Below are 14,806 nucleotides of genomic sequence, written 5' to 3'. Positions count from 1 at the left end.
GTCCTCCATCACCAAACTACAGCGGGCACAATGCAGTCAGGAGGTAACGTCCTCCATCACCAAACTACAGCGAGCACAATGCAGTCAGGAGGTAATGTCCTCCATCACCAAACTACAGCGGGCACAATGCAGTCAGGAGGTAACGTCCTCCATCACCAAACTACAGCGAGCACAATGCAGTCAGGAGGTAACGTCCTCCATCACCAAACTACAGCGGGCACAATGCAGTCAGGAGGTAACGTCCTCCACCAAACTACAGCAGGCACAATGCAGTCAGGGGGTAACGTCCTCCATCACCAAACTACAGCGAGCACAATGCAGTCAGGAGGTAACGTCCTCCATCACCAAACTACAGCGGGCACAATGCAGTCAGGAGGTAACGTCCTCCATCACCAAACTACAGCGAGCACAATGCAGTCAGGAGGTAACGTCCTCCATCACCAAACTACAGCGGGCACAATGCAGTCAGGAGGTAACGTCCTCCACCAAACTACAGCAGGCACAATGCAGTCAGGGGGTAACGTCCTCCATCACCAAACTACAGCGAGCACAATGCAGTCAGGGGGTAACGTCCTCCATCACCAAACTACAGCGAGCACAATGCAGTCAGGAGGTAACGTCCTCCATCACCAAACTACAGCGAGCACAATGCAGTCAGGAGGTAACATATATATATATATACTAGAAGGTGGCCCGATTCTACGCATCGGGTATTCTAGAATTTACGTATTGTGTAGTTCATGTATGATTTTTGTTATATATATATATATATATAGATGTTGTTGTCTGTCGTTACCAAGTGTTTGTGTAGGCGCTGTACATGTTCTGGGTGTTGTCTGGGTGTGACGGGGGGTGATAGCGGTGTTGTATGTGTGTTGCGTGTGTTGCGTTGTTTGTGGAGCGCTGTGTGTCTGTAGCGTTGTGTGTGTGTTGCGCGGTTTGTGTGTGTGTGGTGTGTTTTGGGGGGAGGTATGTTTTGAGCAATGTGTGTGTTGTGCGGTATGTGCGGATATTTGTGTGTGCCGCGGTGTTTGTGTGTTGGGTGTTGTGTGTGTGCAGCGTTGTCTGTGTGTGTGGGTGTCTGTGTAGGGCAGTTGTTTGTGGTTCCCAGTGTGTGTGTGTGTGTGTGGTGTGTTGTGCAGTGCGCGCGCGTGTGTGTGTGTGTGTGTGTGTGTGTGTGTGTGTGTGTGTGTGTGTGTGTGTGTGTGCATCAGCCTCTCTTCTCTCAGCCTACCTCTCCCAGCCTCCCTCCTCCCAGCCTCCCTCAGCATCAGCCTCCCTCTCCCAGCCTCCCCAGCATCAGCCTCCGCCAGCATCAGCCTCTCTCCTTCCAGCCTCCTCCAGCATCAGCCTCCCTCTCCCAGCCTTCCCCAGGATCAGCCTCTCTCCTCCCAGCCTCCGTCCTCCCAGCCTTCCCCAGCATCAGCTTTCCCCTCCCAGCCTCCCTCAGCATCAGCCTTCCCCAGCATCAGCTTCTCTCCTCCCAGCCTCAGCCTCTATCCTTCCAGCCTCCCCCAGCATCAGCCTCTCTCCTTCCAGCTTCCCTCAGCATCAGCCTCCCCTTCCCAGCCTTCCCCAGGATCAGCCTCTCTCCTCCCAGCCTCCTTCCTCCCAGCCTCCCTCAGCATCAGCCTTCTGCTCCCAGTCTCCCCCAGCATCAGCCTCCCCATGCATCAGCCTCCACCAGCATCAGCCTCTCTCCTTCCAGCCTCCCCCAGCATCAGCCTCCCCTTCCCAGCCTTCCCCAGGATCAGCCTCTCTCCTCCCAGCCTCCTTCCTCCCAGCCTCCCTCTCCCAGCCTCCCTCAGCATCAGCCTTCCGCTCCCAGTCTCCCCCAGCATCAGCCTCCCCAAGCATCAGCCTCCACCAGCATCAGCCTCTCTCCTTCCAGCCTCCCCCAGCATCAGCCTCTCTCCTTCCAGCCTCCCTCAGCATCAGCCTCCCGTTCCCAGTCTTCCCCAGGATCAGCCTCTCTCCTCCCAGCCTCCTTCCTCCCAGCCTCCCTCAGCATCAGCCTTCCCCTCCCAGTCTCCCCCAGCATCAGCCTCCCCAAGCATCAGCCTCCACCAGCATTAGCCTCTCTCCTTCCAGCCTCCCCCAGCATCAGCCTCCCCATGCATCAGCCTCTCTCCTTCCAGCCTCTCTCCTTCCAGCCTCCCCCAGCATCAGCCTCCCCTTCCCAGCCTTCCCCAGGATCAGCCTCTCTCCTCCCAGCCTCCTTTCTCCCAGCCTCCCTCTCCCAGCCTCCCTCAGCATCAGCCTTCCGCTCCCAGCCTCCCCAAGCATCAGCCTCCACCAGCATCAGCCTCCCTCGTCCCAGCCTCCCCCTCCCAGCCTCCCCCACCATCAGCCTCTCTCCTCCCAGCCTTCCCCATGATCAGCCTCTCTGCTCCCAGCCTCCTCCAGCACGCCGTGCTCCTCTGCCGACATTCACACACCCGATCGCATCCACTCACACACACCCGATCGCATCCACTCACACACACCCGATCGCATCCACTCACACACACCCGATCGCATCCACTCACACACACCCGATCGCATCCACTCACACACACCCGATCGCATCCACTCACACACACCCGATCGCATCCACTCACACACACCCGATCGCATACACTCACACACACACCCGATCGCATCCACTCACACACACCCGATCGCATACACTCACACACACAGACACTGACGATATCGCACATACGCGCTTATACTCACAACATCCGGGGATATCACATGCTTCTGGCCATGTGATCCTCCCGCAGGTCCTGGAAGATCACAACACAATATCGCCGCCGAGAAGCAAGCGATATCCCAGGATGTTGTGAGTATGTGGATGCGATGTGATGTGATGTGTGTGTGTGAGTGTGATCTGATTTGTGTGTGTGTGTGTGCTGTTATGTGTGTGTGTGTGTGTGTGCTGTTATGTGTCTGTATGTTCCGCAGCTGCAGGACCTTGATGTGTGGATGCGATGTGATGTGTGTGTGAGGTGTGTGTGAGAGTGAGTGTGAGCCGGTGTACGCTGGTAACTATGATACACATCGGGTAACTAAGGGACCTTAGTTACCCGATGTGTATAATGGTTACCAGCTTTCACGGCCTCCGTCAAGATCCCAGCATCGCAAGGTTATGTCTGGCGCTGCTGGGATTGTGACGGAGCCGGTGTAGAAGCAAGCGATATCCCAGGATGTTGTGATGTGTGAGGTGTGTGTGAGAGTGAGTGTGATCTGATGTGTGTGTGTGTACTCACCTGGGAATCGGGGCTCCGTGTCAGTTGGGCAAGAGCGAGCGTGGATTGCGTGAGGGGAGCGGGGCCTGCAGAGAGCCGGGGCGAGAGGCCAATCCGTGTGGGGGGGCGGGGCCATGGCGAGCCCAGCGGCCAATCAGCTTTGTGTCACCGTAAGGACACAATTTCGGAGCATGACAGACAGACAGACAGACAGACAGAATAAGGCAATTATATATATAGATATATATATATACACACACATACACACACACACACTATTATCAGGGAGTTTTATTACACGTGAATTAACCCTTTTCTTTCCACCATTAACCCCCTGTGCTCCGGTTCCAGATGTCGCACATCTCCGCCGATGACATCACAGAAGCCGCACGCAGCAAAACAGCCGCAGCGTCTCCCGGACCGCACCATGTGACCGCGGGGGCCGCCGCCGTCACGCCCCCTTCTGCCTTCATCATTTACAATGAGAATCTCCTGTCAGCTGCTTTCCGTTAACTGTAAACACCAAGCGGTCACCCCTCTAAGCCTCGTAGAGTGGTACAGTCTAGAAACGCAGTCCCATGGCTTTATCTAGAAGCTACCATTCATGTGTAGGGGGAGGTACTTACCCTAGAAAGTAATCAACAAGGCCGTGATGGTTTGTTTTTCAGTATTTGGTGCAATAATAAATGCAAGTGTCGAGATGTTCTGTCTTTTTTATGTAACAGAAGTATAAAGTTATGGAGTAGATCTATTTGAACCCCTATAATCTGTGAAGAGTGGTACGACCCTATGGTACAGTTGCTTGCAGTGGAATATACCATGTTGTTGGGGAGGGGAATATGGTCAGTCGGTAACCATAGATGAGCGGGTTAGGTCATGCAGGGATTGCCCTTTCTCTGGCGGATATCGCAGACTCCGCCCCTTGTCCGCCGTCAGTACAGAGGCCTCGTCCTGTGCCCCCCCTCCCCCCATGGCTGGCGGTGGTACGTTCCGCAGCGCAGTGTCAGCTGGCCCCGCCCTCTCTTTCACCTCCGCTTGTTGTTCCCCGGGGTCCGGCGGACACTCGGCCACAGGCGGCGCTCGTGTCCCGGCCTCTCCATGGCTCTGTGCGGGGATGCGGGAGCCTCGTCCCTCCCCAGCGAGCTGGTCGTGCACATCTTCTCGTTCCTGCCGGCGCCGGACCGGCTGCGGGCCTCTTCCGCCTGCTCGCACTGGCGGGACTGCCTGTTCTACCCGGCGCTGTGGCCGGAGCTGCGCCTGAGCCTGCAGGCTTCCCTGGCCGAGCGGCCGCGGCTCGAGTTCCTCATGCGCAAGTGCGGCTGCTTCGTGCGGGAGCTGCGGGTGGAGTTCGCGGCCGAGAATTATCTGTCCGGATCGGCCGAGGCCGGCGGCGCCTCTCCCCCCTCCTGCTCCACTCAGGACGCCGCGGACGGGGAGGCGCAGCCCTCGGGGAGGTGGATGGAGGTGCTGAGGACGTACCTGGAGCTGGTGCTGTGTGTGCTGGGCTGCGTGCGGGGGAACAGGTGAGACCGGGGGGAGCCGGGGTAACGGGGGGAACAGGGGGCAGCCGGGGTAATGGGGGGAACAGGGGAGACGGGGAGGCGCAGCCCTCGGGGAGGTGGATGGAGGTGCTGAGGACGTACCTGGAGCTGGTGCTGTGTGTGCTGGGCTGCGTGCGAGGGAACAGGTGAGACCGGGGGGAGCCGGGGTAATGGGGGGAACAGGGGAGACTGGGGGGTAACAGGGGGCAGCCGTGGTAATGGGGGGGAACAGAGGAGACAGGAAGGCGCAGCCCTCGGGGAGGTGGATGGAGGTGCTGAGGACGTACCTGGAGCTGGTGCTGTGTGTGCTGGGCTGCGTGCGAGGGAACAGGTGAGACCGAGGGGAGCCGGGGTAATGGGGGGAACAGGGGAGACTGGGGGGTAACAGGGGGCAGCCGTGGTAATGGGGGGGAACAGAGGAGACAGGAAGGCGCAGCCCTCGGGGAGGTGGATGGAGGTGCTGAGGACGTACCTGGAGCTGGTGCTGTGTGTGCTGGGCCGCGTGCGAGGGAACAGGTGAGACCGAGGGGAGCCGGGGTAACGGGGGGAACAGGGGGCAGCCGGGGTAATGGGGGGGGGGACAGAGGAGACGGGGAGGCGCAGCCCTCGGGGACGTGGATGGAGGTGCTGAGGACGTACCTGGAGCTGGTGCTGTGTGTGCTGGGCTGCGTGCGAGGGAACAGGTGAGACCGGGGGGAGCCGGGGTAACGGGGGGAGACTGGGGGGCAACCGGGGAACAGAGGAGACGGGGAGGCGCAGCCCTCGGGGAGGTGGATGGAGGTGCTGAGGACGTACCTGGAGCTGGTGCTGTGTGTGTTGGGCTGCGTGCGAGGGAACAGGTGAGACCGGGGAGAGCCGGGGTAATGGGGGGGAACAGGGGAGACTGGGGGGAACAGGGGGCAGCCGTGGTAATGGGGGGGGGAACAGAGGAGACAGGAAGGCGCAGCCCTCGGGGAGGTGGATGGAGGTGCTGAGGACGTACCTGGAGCTGGTGCTGTGTGTGCTGGGCCGCGTGCGAGGGAACAGGTGAGACCGAGGGGAGCCGGGGTAACGGGGGGAGACTGGGGGGCAACCGGGGAACAGAGGAGACGGGGAGGCGCAGCCCTCGGGGAGGTGGATGGAGGTGCTGAGGACGTACCTGGAGCTGGTGCTGTGTGTGTTGGGCTGCGTGCGAGGGAACAGGTGAGACCGGGGAGAGCCGGGGTAATGGGGGGGAACAGGGGAGACTGGGGGGAACAGGGGGCAGCCGTGGTAATGGGGGGGGAACAGAGGAGACAGGAAGGCGCAGCCCTCGGGGAGGTGGATGGAGGTGCTGAGGACGTACCTGGAGCTGGTGCTGTGTGTGCTGGGCCGCGTGCGAGGGAACAGGTGAGACCGAGGGGAGCCGGGGTAACGGGGGGAACAGGGGGCAGCCGGGGTAATGGGGGGGGAACAGAGGAGACGGGGAGGCGCAGCCCTCGGGGACGTGGATGGAGGTGCTGAGGACGTACCTGGAGCTGGTGCTGTGTGTGCTGGGCTGCGTGCGAGGGAACAGGTGAGACCGGGGGGAGCCGGGGTAACGGGGGGAGACTGGGGGATAACAGGGGAGACTGGGGGGCAACCGGGGAACAGAGGAGACGGGGAGGCGCAGCCCTCGGGGAGGTGGATGGAGGTGCTGAGGACGTACCTGGAGCTGGTGCTGTGTGTGTTGGGCTGCGTGCGGGGGAACAGGTGAGACCGGAGGCAGCCCAGGTAATGGGGGGAACAGAGGAGACGGGGAGGCGCAGCCCTCGGGGAGGTGGATGGAGGTGTTGAGGACGTACCTGGAGCTGGTGCTGTGTGTGCTGGGCTGCGTGCGAGGGAACAGGTGAGACCGGGGAGAGCCGGGGTAATGGGGGGGAACAGGGGGCAGCCGTGGTAATGGGGGGGGGAACAGAGGAGACAGGAAGGCGCAGCCCTCGGGGAGGTGGATGGAGGTGCTGAGGACGTACCTGGAGCTGGTGCTGTGTGTGCTGGGCCGCGTGCGAGGGAACAGGTGAGACCGAGGGGAGCCGGGGTAACGGGGGGAACAGGGGGCAGCCGGGGTAATGGGGGGGGAACAGAGGAGACGGGGAGGCGCAGCCCTCGGGGACGTGGATGGAGGTGCTGAGGACGTACCTGGAGCTGGTGCTGTGTGTGCTGGGCTGCGTGCGAGGGAACAGGTGAGACCGGGGGGAGCCGGGGTAACGGGGGGAGACTGGGGGATAACAGGGGAGACTGGGGGGCAACCGGGGAACAGAGGAGACGGGGAGGCGCAGCCCTCGGGGAGGTGGATGGAGGTGCTGAGGACGTACCTGGAGCTGGTGCTGTGTGTGTTGGGCTGCGTGCGGGGGAACAGGTGAGACCGGAGGCAGCCCAGGTAATGGGGGGAACAGAGGAGACGGGGAGGCGCAGCCCTCGGGGAGGTGGATGGAGGTGTTGAGGACGTACCTGGAGCTGGTGCTGTGTGTGCTGGGCTGCGTGCGAGGGAACAGGTGAGACCGGGGAGAGCCGGGGTAATGGGGGGGAACAGGGGAGACTGGGGGGAACAGGGGGCAGCCGTGGTAATGGGGGGGGAACAGAGGAGACAGGAAGGCGCAGCCCTCGGGGAGGTGGATGGAGGTACTGAGGACGTACCTGGTGCTGTGTGTGCTGGGCTGCGTGCGAGGGAACAGGTGAGACCGGGGAGAGCCGGGGTAATGGGGGGAACAGGGGAGACTGGGGGGAACAGGGGGCAGCCGGGGTAATGGGGGGAACAGAGGAGACGGGGAGGCGCTGCCCTCGGGGAGGTGGATGGAGGTGCTGAGGACGTACTTGGAGCTGGTGCTGTGTGTGCTGGGCTGCGTGCGAGGGAACAGGTGAGACCGGGCGGAGCCGGGGTAACGGGGGGAACAGGGGAGACTGGGGGGAACAGGGGGCAGCCGGGGTAATGGGGGGAACAGAGGAGACGGGGAGGCGCAGCCCTCGGGGAGGTGGATGGAGATGCTGAGGACGTACCTGTAGCTGGGCTGCGTGTGGAGGAGCAGGTGATGTTGGCACAGGGGACACCGAGGGGCGCAGGTGAGGCTGGCACAGGGGACACCGAGGGGCGCAGGTGAGGCTGGCACAGGGGACACCGAGGGGCGCAGGTGAGGCTGGCACAGGGGACACCGAGGGGCGCAGGTCAGGCTGGCACAGGGGACACCGAGGGGCGCAGGTGAGGCTGGCACAGGGGACACCGAGGGGCGCAGGTCAGGCTGGCGGGGGGACAGAGGGGGGGCAGGGGAGACTGCGAGTATAATGCACTTAGCAGAATACAAGTAAAATATATCTTTGTACCGTGTTAGCCAGTAGAGATAAAAAAAAAATTGTTTAAAAGAACAAAGTCCTCAGTGGTTGAAACCTTTTAATGGCTAACTCAAAAGATGGTAATAATAGCAGCTTTCGAGACTACGCAGGTCTCTTCATCAGGCTCAGTATAACACAAAATCTGAAGAGTCACATATTTAGCATACTTAGCAGAATAGTCAGGGACTCACAATAGCGGCAGATTTGGAGACACAACATGCGCTACCTTCTTCTTCAATTCCCTGTTGTAATTTTGCATCGAGGGTTAGGTGAAGGCAGCGGCTCGTTGTGCCTGCGCTCTGCGCTCCATTCAGGGTATGTGGCACCTACCAAGATGACTTTTGGTAGATCTGTTTTGGAACTGACAATGCATTCAACTTTTCTTGGTTCCTGGGACCCCCAATAATTAAGGAATTTGAGTTCCTTCGCCAGGAGACATCCAGGGGAACGGTCGGTCTCCGCTTAATCCATGGGAGTGACATTTGATTTACGAGCGCACTCTTTGTGTATGTAGTGCTGTGCGCATGCTCCACCGCTCGCTCCATTCAGTATTGGCCTATGAGGACAATCTTGCAGGCCCTCATCCCCTCTGTTGATCCACGGGGGGTGCGCACCTGCACAGCTATTCAGTGGATTGTTATCATTTTTGTAGACTGGAATACCCCTTGAAGAGACTCTGCCCCTTATACTCTGCCTAATTCCTTTTCTTATTGTTTTCCCTCTTTGCAGGAATCTCCAGAAGTTGAGCCTTTTTGGTGACATCAGTATTTTGCAGCAGAACGGCACCATAACGAGCACTTACCTAAATAAAGTGGATCCGGGCGGCAAAAAGATGCAACAGTAAGTGGGGGGGCAACCAAGACCCACCATCCATCTCTGCTTCCTGCACTGGGTCAGCTATGGGGTCTTTATTCCTTATTGCAGGGGTCTTTATTTCTTGGTATGGTGGGTGTTCAGATTTTGCACACCCTGTGCGCTGACGTACGTTTCTACCCACAGGATCCAGCAACTCTTCGAGGAGATCCTGGCGAACAGCCGGCATCTGAAGTGGCTCTCCTGCGGTTTCATGCTTGAGATCGTGACTCCGACCTCTCTAGCGTCCTTATCAAATCCAGTGGCCAACACCATTGAGCACTTGAGCCTATTGGACAACCACACGTCCGCCGACACCACCATGGTGACCACCATCGAGTTGGAGCGCTTCGTCAACCTGCGCTCACTGGCTCTGGACTTCTGCGACTTCACGGCAGAAATGACGCGGGTGTTGGCGAATAATAACCACGTGCCTTTGCATCGCCTCTCCCTACTGGTCCATAGCACCTCGCTCAAGAGCAAAACCCTGGACAAGATGCCGGAGGACGAGGACTGGAGGGCACTGACGCGGAACAGCGCAAACCTACGGGTGTACATGATGGCGTTTGACGTGAAGAGTGACGACATGTTACGAATACTCAAGCCCGGCATTCCGCTAGAGAGGATTCACTTTGACAGCTACATCACGTGCGTGTCCGGGGCGGTGGTGGACCTAATCTCCCGGCAGTACGACACATTCCTCACCCACTTCATCCTCATGAACGACGTCAACGACATGTCTGGCTTCCCGGATCTCAGCGACAACCGGAACGAAGACCCGCTGGTTCTCTTGGCTTGGAGGTGCATGAGGCTGTCCCTGCTGGCGATCCATGGTAAGAGGGAGGGGGGGGTGAAGTGGAACCCTGGAGGACCCATCCTGTCCAGAATTACACAAACAGCCCATTGCTGTGGACAGGTTGTAATTCTCCATCTCCTCATAGGTGGCATTGCAGAGAAATTTGACCAGGAGGAGTCCATTGAGGGGCCGAGGGGCAGTCCGGGGAAGGAGCTGTGGGTGGAGCTCAACCGAGGGGAGTGCGGGGAGGGAGTGGTGGTTGGAGCTCAACCGAGGGGAGATGGCGGTGGGTGGAGCTCAAATGAGGGGAAGGGGCGGTGGGTGGAGCTCAAATGAGGGGAGTCTGGGGAAGGAGCTGTGGGTGGAGCTCGAACGAGAGGAGTCCGGGGAAGGAGCTGTGGTTGGAGCTCGACCGAGGGGAGGGGCCGGTGGTTGGAGCTCGACCGAGGGGAGGGGCCGGTGGTTGGAGCTCGACCGAGGGGAGGGGCCGGTGGTTGGAGCTCGACCGAGGGGAGGGGCCGGTGGTTGGAGCTCGACCGAGGGGAGGGGCCGGTGGTTGGAGCTCGACCGAGGGGAGGGGCCGGTGGTTGGAGCTCGACCGAGGGGAGGGGCCGGTGGTTGGAGCTCGACCGAGGGGAGGGGCCGGTGGTTGGAGCTCGACCGAGGGGAGGGGCCGGTGGTTGGAGCTCGACCGAGGGGAGGGGCCGGTGGTTGGAGCTCGACCGAGGGGAGTCCGGGGTCTGTGGAGTTTGGAGGGAGCAGGCTGTGGGAGAGTTTAGAGTGCGTCTGGCTGAGGCTGACCCCACTCTCGTGCATGAGTGGAGGGGGCTCTGGGTAGTCGCTGTAGAAAGTTAAGCAACAACTAAGCCTGAAAATAAAATTCCTTCCATATCATGATGCGGTTACTGTCGGTGAATGGAAACATTTTTTTGGGGAGGAGACAGTTGAGCACTTCATTACGTGAGACCCTGTGCCAAGTGCGGGTCATTCCCTATCAGTTGCCGGATTATTTTTGTAACCCTCCTCCTCCTCTTCCCTCAGGTTACACCGTCTGGGCCCACAATCTGATCGCCATCGCCCGTCTCCGAGGACCGGACCTGAAAGTCCTGGAAGTGACGGAGGAAAGCATAGACTTTGACCAAAGTGAGCTGGCCGACCAGGACGTGGACCCGGTGCACAACCTGATAGAGCAGGTGTCCATCGGCCTGGCCCGGCCCTGGCGCGCCGTCATGGACATCGAGCTGCTCAGCGTCTTCACCGAGCCGGCGCGGCACTTTTACCGAGAGATGCAAAACTTCAGCGAAGGCATTTAATTTTTTTTTTTTTTTCTTTTTATTTAAATTCAATTTATTTTTTTTGCTCCCCCTCCTCGTGGTTACAATATGCAATTAGGGTCTTATCATGTTTCCTCAATAGTGAGTTAACTCTTTGTGCTGTGTTTAATCAGTATTAGCGCTATATAAAGTAAAAAACAATCTGTACGTGTGTATCGACTTATCAGACTAAGGAACGTCAGGTCTTGGTTCAGGAGCTGAGAGTGACGCCGTTTTTCGGGTCTTTTTCACGGTTAAAAGCGATTCTCTAGGACTCTGGAGCTCGGCAGGTCATGGGCGGACAGTAGAGAATTCCCCGCGTCAGAAACTAAGGAGCACTTAACAGCAGGAACTTCATGCAGAAATGAACTTTTTGGGTCTTTTTTTGTTTTTTGCTTTTTTTTCCATGTAGATTACTTTCACTGTTAAATCCTGGGATTTGGTGACCAACCAAAAGGGTGTTTACCCCACAGAGATCATGAAGTCCTGATCAATTATAGCAGAAAGTATCGGGGACTCATCTGATTTTGGGGTAAATGCTCTTTCAGGCCGTGTTCACATGATGCGTTCCCAATCTGTTTTTATGTTTTTATTTTTTTTCTTAGTTTGTTTTGATGGGTTGTTGGCTGTTTGTTGGTTGGGTTGTTGGCTGTTTGTTGGTTGGGTTGTTGGTTGGGTTGTTGGCTGTTTGTTGGTTGGGTTGTTGGTTGGGTTGTTGGCTGTTTGTTGGTTGGGTTGTTGGTTGGGTTGCTGGCTGTTTGTTGGTTGGGTTGTTGGCTGTTTGTTGGCTGTTTGTTGGTTGGGTTGTTGGTTGGGTTGTTGGCTGTTTGTTGGTTGGGTTGTTGGTTGGGTTGTTGGCTGTTTGTTGGTTGGGTTGTTGGCTGTTTGTTGGTTGGGTTGTTGGCTGTTTGTTGGTTGGGTTGTTGGCTGTTTGTTGGTTGGGTTGTTGGCTGTTTGTTGGTTGGGTTGTTGGGTTGTTGGCTGTTTGTTGGTTGGGTTGTTGGGTTGTAGGCTGTTTGTTGGTTGGTTGGTTAGTTTGTAGGCTGTTGGCTTTTTGGTTGGGTTTCGGCTGTTGGTTGTTTTTTTTTTGTCTTTGATTTTAAGTGGTCTTGGAAAACGCAGCAAAAAACAGCATCATGTGAATATGGCCTTATGGGTTTGGTCTTTTTTTTTTGTTTCTGTACAATGTTTTATTTGTTTTTCGTTTTCTGTATCTTCTATATATTCCTGTGCCAGCGATTCTGTATATAATGTGCGCTAATCGTTCTGTAACTGACTTAGAACATCAAGCTATGTAAAGGGGGATCCCAACGTGCCGAGAGGGTCGGTGGTTAATTTGTGCGCTGATGGGTCACGTGATCCTATCTTTTTTTTTTTTTCTTTTTTTTTTTGGGAGGGGGGGGTGGGCTCTGGGTGCAGTCATGCTCCCAAAACCTGAAAGGAGCCGGGGGCGATCACTGTCAGTCATTGTATTTTTGTTTTTTCTTCTTCCCCTTATATCTAATCGTCTTTTTATGTCCACAGTTAGACGCTCGCAAGCTTTTAGTCGTGAGATACCCGACAAAGGTCACCGGATTTTTCTCTGTCAGCGCCTGTTTTAGCTGCCAAAGAATAGATTTAAAACATAAATAAATAAATACACTTTTAAGAGGTGCCCACATGCTGGCAGGAAAGGGAGGAGGAGGGCTGTGCCACCTTCACGTGGACACTGCTAGATTGTAATATAAAAAACAAAGGTCGGGTTTCGACCTGCGGTACGCAGCTGTGCTGTGGTTCAGTGTGAACAACGCCTAAGAATTCTTAAAGAAACACACACCTGTTTTCACTGTGACTAGCGAATGTATAAAACAAAAAAAAACGAGAAGAGATATCGCTGGTGTGAGCTGCTATCACGCGTTACTACCAAGAGAAAAAAAAAACATTCCATAACGTTTGTTTTAATATCTCGTTCTATCCGAGAGGCTTGGGAAAAGCCGCCTTTATTATCTCGTTTCAGGGCAACCGCGGTACGGACGTGGTCTCTGTGAGACTTCCATCTGACCCCAGTTTTAAGTGGTACGAATGTTGTGCATTTAACGATAATATTATTCTATATATATGGACGGTCTGCAATAATGAACCAATAGCCGACGAAGTGTGTGCGCGTTATGGGGGGTGTCCAGCAGAGCTTGACCGCACCCGGGCCGCGACTTCGAAAAATCCCGACAAGATGTGTCCGGATGCAAAATTCTATTTATGGAGATATATTACAGAAAAAAGAAAAAAAAAGTTTCTATGTGTTTTACAAAAAAAAAATGGTTTTACCATCTTATATTTAAAGACGCTGCTCTTGGACAGGTGTGCGCTGCGTTTTTTCCAGCACACGCCGTGCGGATTATTTTATACGATGTACATCAGTGTAGAGGAGCCACTGGCGCGCTGTGCGGGGGGGAGGGGAGGGCGGGAAACAACAGACATGCCAGATGTGGTGGTGGGAACCAACGATGGCGGCAACTAGGACGTCTTATCAACCGGGTCAGAATCAAACGTGGGAGGCGAATTCGGAAAACTCCTGACAGGGGAATAATGCAAATGAGGAAACAGCCGAATGTTAGCGACGACTGATGTTTGGTTTATGTTCAATGTATATTCTTTTAATCAATGAATAAAGCATTAAAATACTGCAGCCGCCTCCTCTGGTCATTGACAATCCCCTGGTGATGGAGTCCAGGGTCGCAACGTCATCATGTCTGAACCAACTGGTGATGATGTCTAGGATCGCAACGTTGTCATGTCGGAACCCCCCTGGTGATGGCATCCAGGGTCACAACTGTCTGGTGATGGCATCTAGGGTCGCAACGTCGTCATGTCTGAACCAACTGGTGATGGTGTCTAGGGTCACAACCCCCTGATTATGGCGTCTAGGGTTGCAACGTCATCATGTCGGAACCCCCTGGTGATGGCGTCCAGGGTCACAAATCCCTGGTGATGGCATCTAGGGTCGCAACGTCATCATGTCGGAACCCCCTGGTGATGGCGTCCAGGGTCACAAATCCCTGGTGATGGCATCTAGGGTCGCAACGTCATCGTGTCGGAACCCCCTGGTGATGGTGTCTGGGGTCGCAACGTCATCATGTCGAAACCCCCTGGTGATGGTGTCCAGGGTCACAACCGCCTGGTGATTGTGTCCAGGGCCGCAACGTCATGTTTGAACCAAATGGTGATGGTGTCTAGGGTCACAACCCCCTGATTATGGCGTTTAGGGTCGCAACGTCATCATGTTGGAACCCCCTGGTGATGGCCGTATAGGGTCACAACCCCCTGGTGATGGCCGTCCAAGGCCACAACCCCCTCTTGATGGCCGTCCAGGGTCAGAAAGTCCTCAAGTTGGGACGAGAGGTGACATGGGGGGGCTCTATATAAGGGATGAGCGAACCTCAATATTAAAGTTTGAGCTTCATACTGAACATCGGGTGTCCGGAACTCTGACCTGAACACACTTTTTCCTGTGCTTCCAAATAAAGCTTGTTGAAAGGCTGCAGAGCAGCAAGCTTTGCAGATGTGGGCACTTCCAGAGCCTTCACACCCATGTCAAGTACTGGCATGGCTGTGGTTGGCCGGTGCACCACTTGAAAGAAATTAAAAAAAAAAAAAAAACACACGGGCTTTATTTGATAACTAGAGCGGGTAAAAACAGGCAACTACAGGCTGCAACCCCCAGTGGCTTGCTTTAACTTGGCTGGTTATCAAAGATAGAGGCGATCCCACACA

General features: G+C 56.3%; 1 protein-coding gene and 1 long non-coding RNA gene across 2 annotated transcripts in view; one reads left to right on the top strand and one right to left on the bottom strand.

Moving 5' to 3' along the window:
• Positions 1-3,319, bottom strand: part of LOC142257976 (uncharacterized) — a 73,526-nt gene extending 70,207 nt beyond the window's left edge. Inside the window, exon 1 of the long non-coding RNA XR_012727687.1 lies at positions 3,252-3,319. This is a non-coding gene — a long non-coding RNA (uncharacterized LOC142257976). The remainder of the gene's footprint in view (positions 1-3,251) is intronic.
• A 920-nt stretch (positions 3,320-4,239) lies between these two features.
• FBXO33 (F-box protein 33) lies at positions 4,240-13,719 on the top strand. Its single transcript, XM_075329538.1, has 4 exons — positions 4,240-4,753; positions 8,825-8,935; positions 9,095-9,780; positions 10,785-13,719. The coding sequence occupies exons 1-4, from the start codon at positions 4,329-4,331 to the stop codon at positions 11,054-11,056; spliced, it is 1,494 nt and encodes a 497-aa protein (XP_075185653.1). The 5' UTR covers positions 4,240-4,328; the 3' UTR covers positions 11,057-13,719.
• The last annotated feature ends 1,087 nt before the right edge of the window (positions 13,720-14,806 follow it).

The sequence above is a fragment of the Anomaloglossus baeobatrachus genome, chromosome 12, assembly GCF_048569485.1.
Source record: "Anomaloglossus baeobatrachus isolate aAnoBae1 chromosome 12, aAnoBae1.hap1, whole genome shotgun sequence".
In the NCBI taxonomy this organism is placed as follows: domain Eukaryota; kingdom Metazoa; phylum Chordata; class Amphibia; order Anura; family Aromobatidae; genus Anomaloglossus; species Anomaloglossus baeobatrachus.
This window is presented reverse-complemented; position numbering and strand designations above follow the sequence as displayed.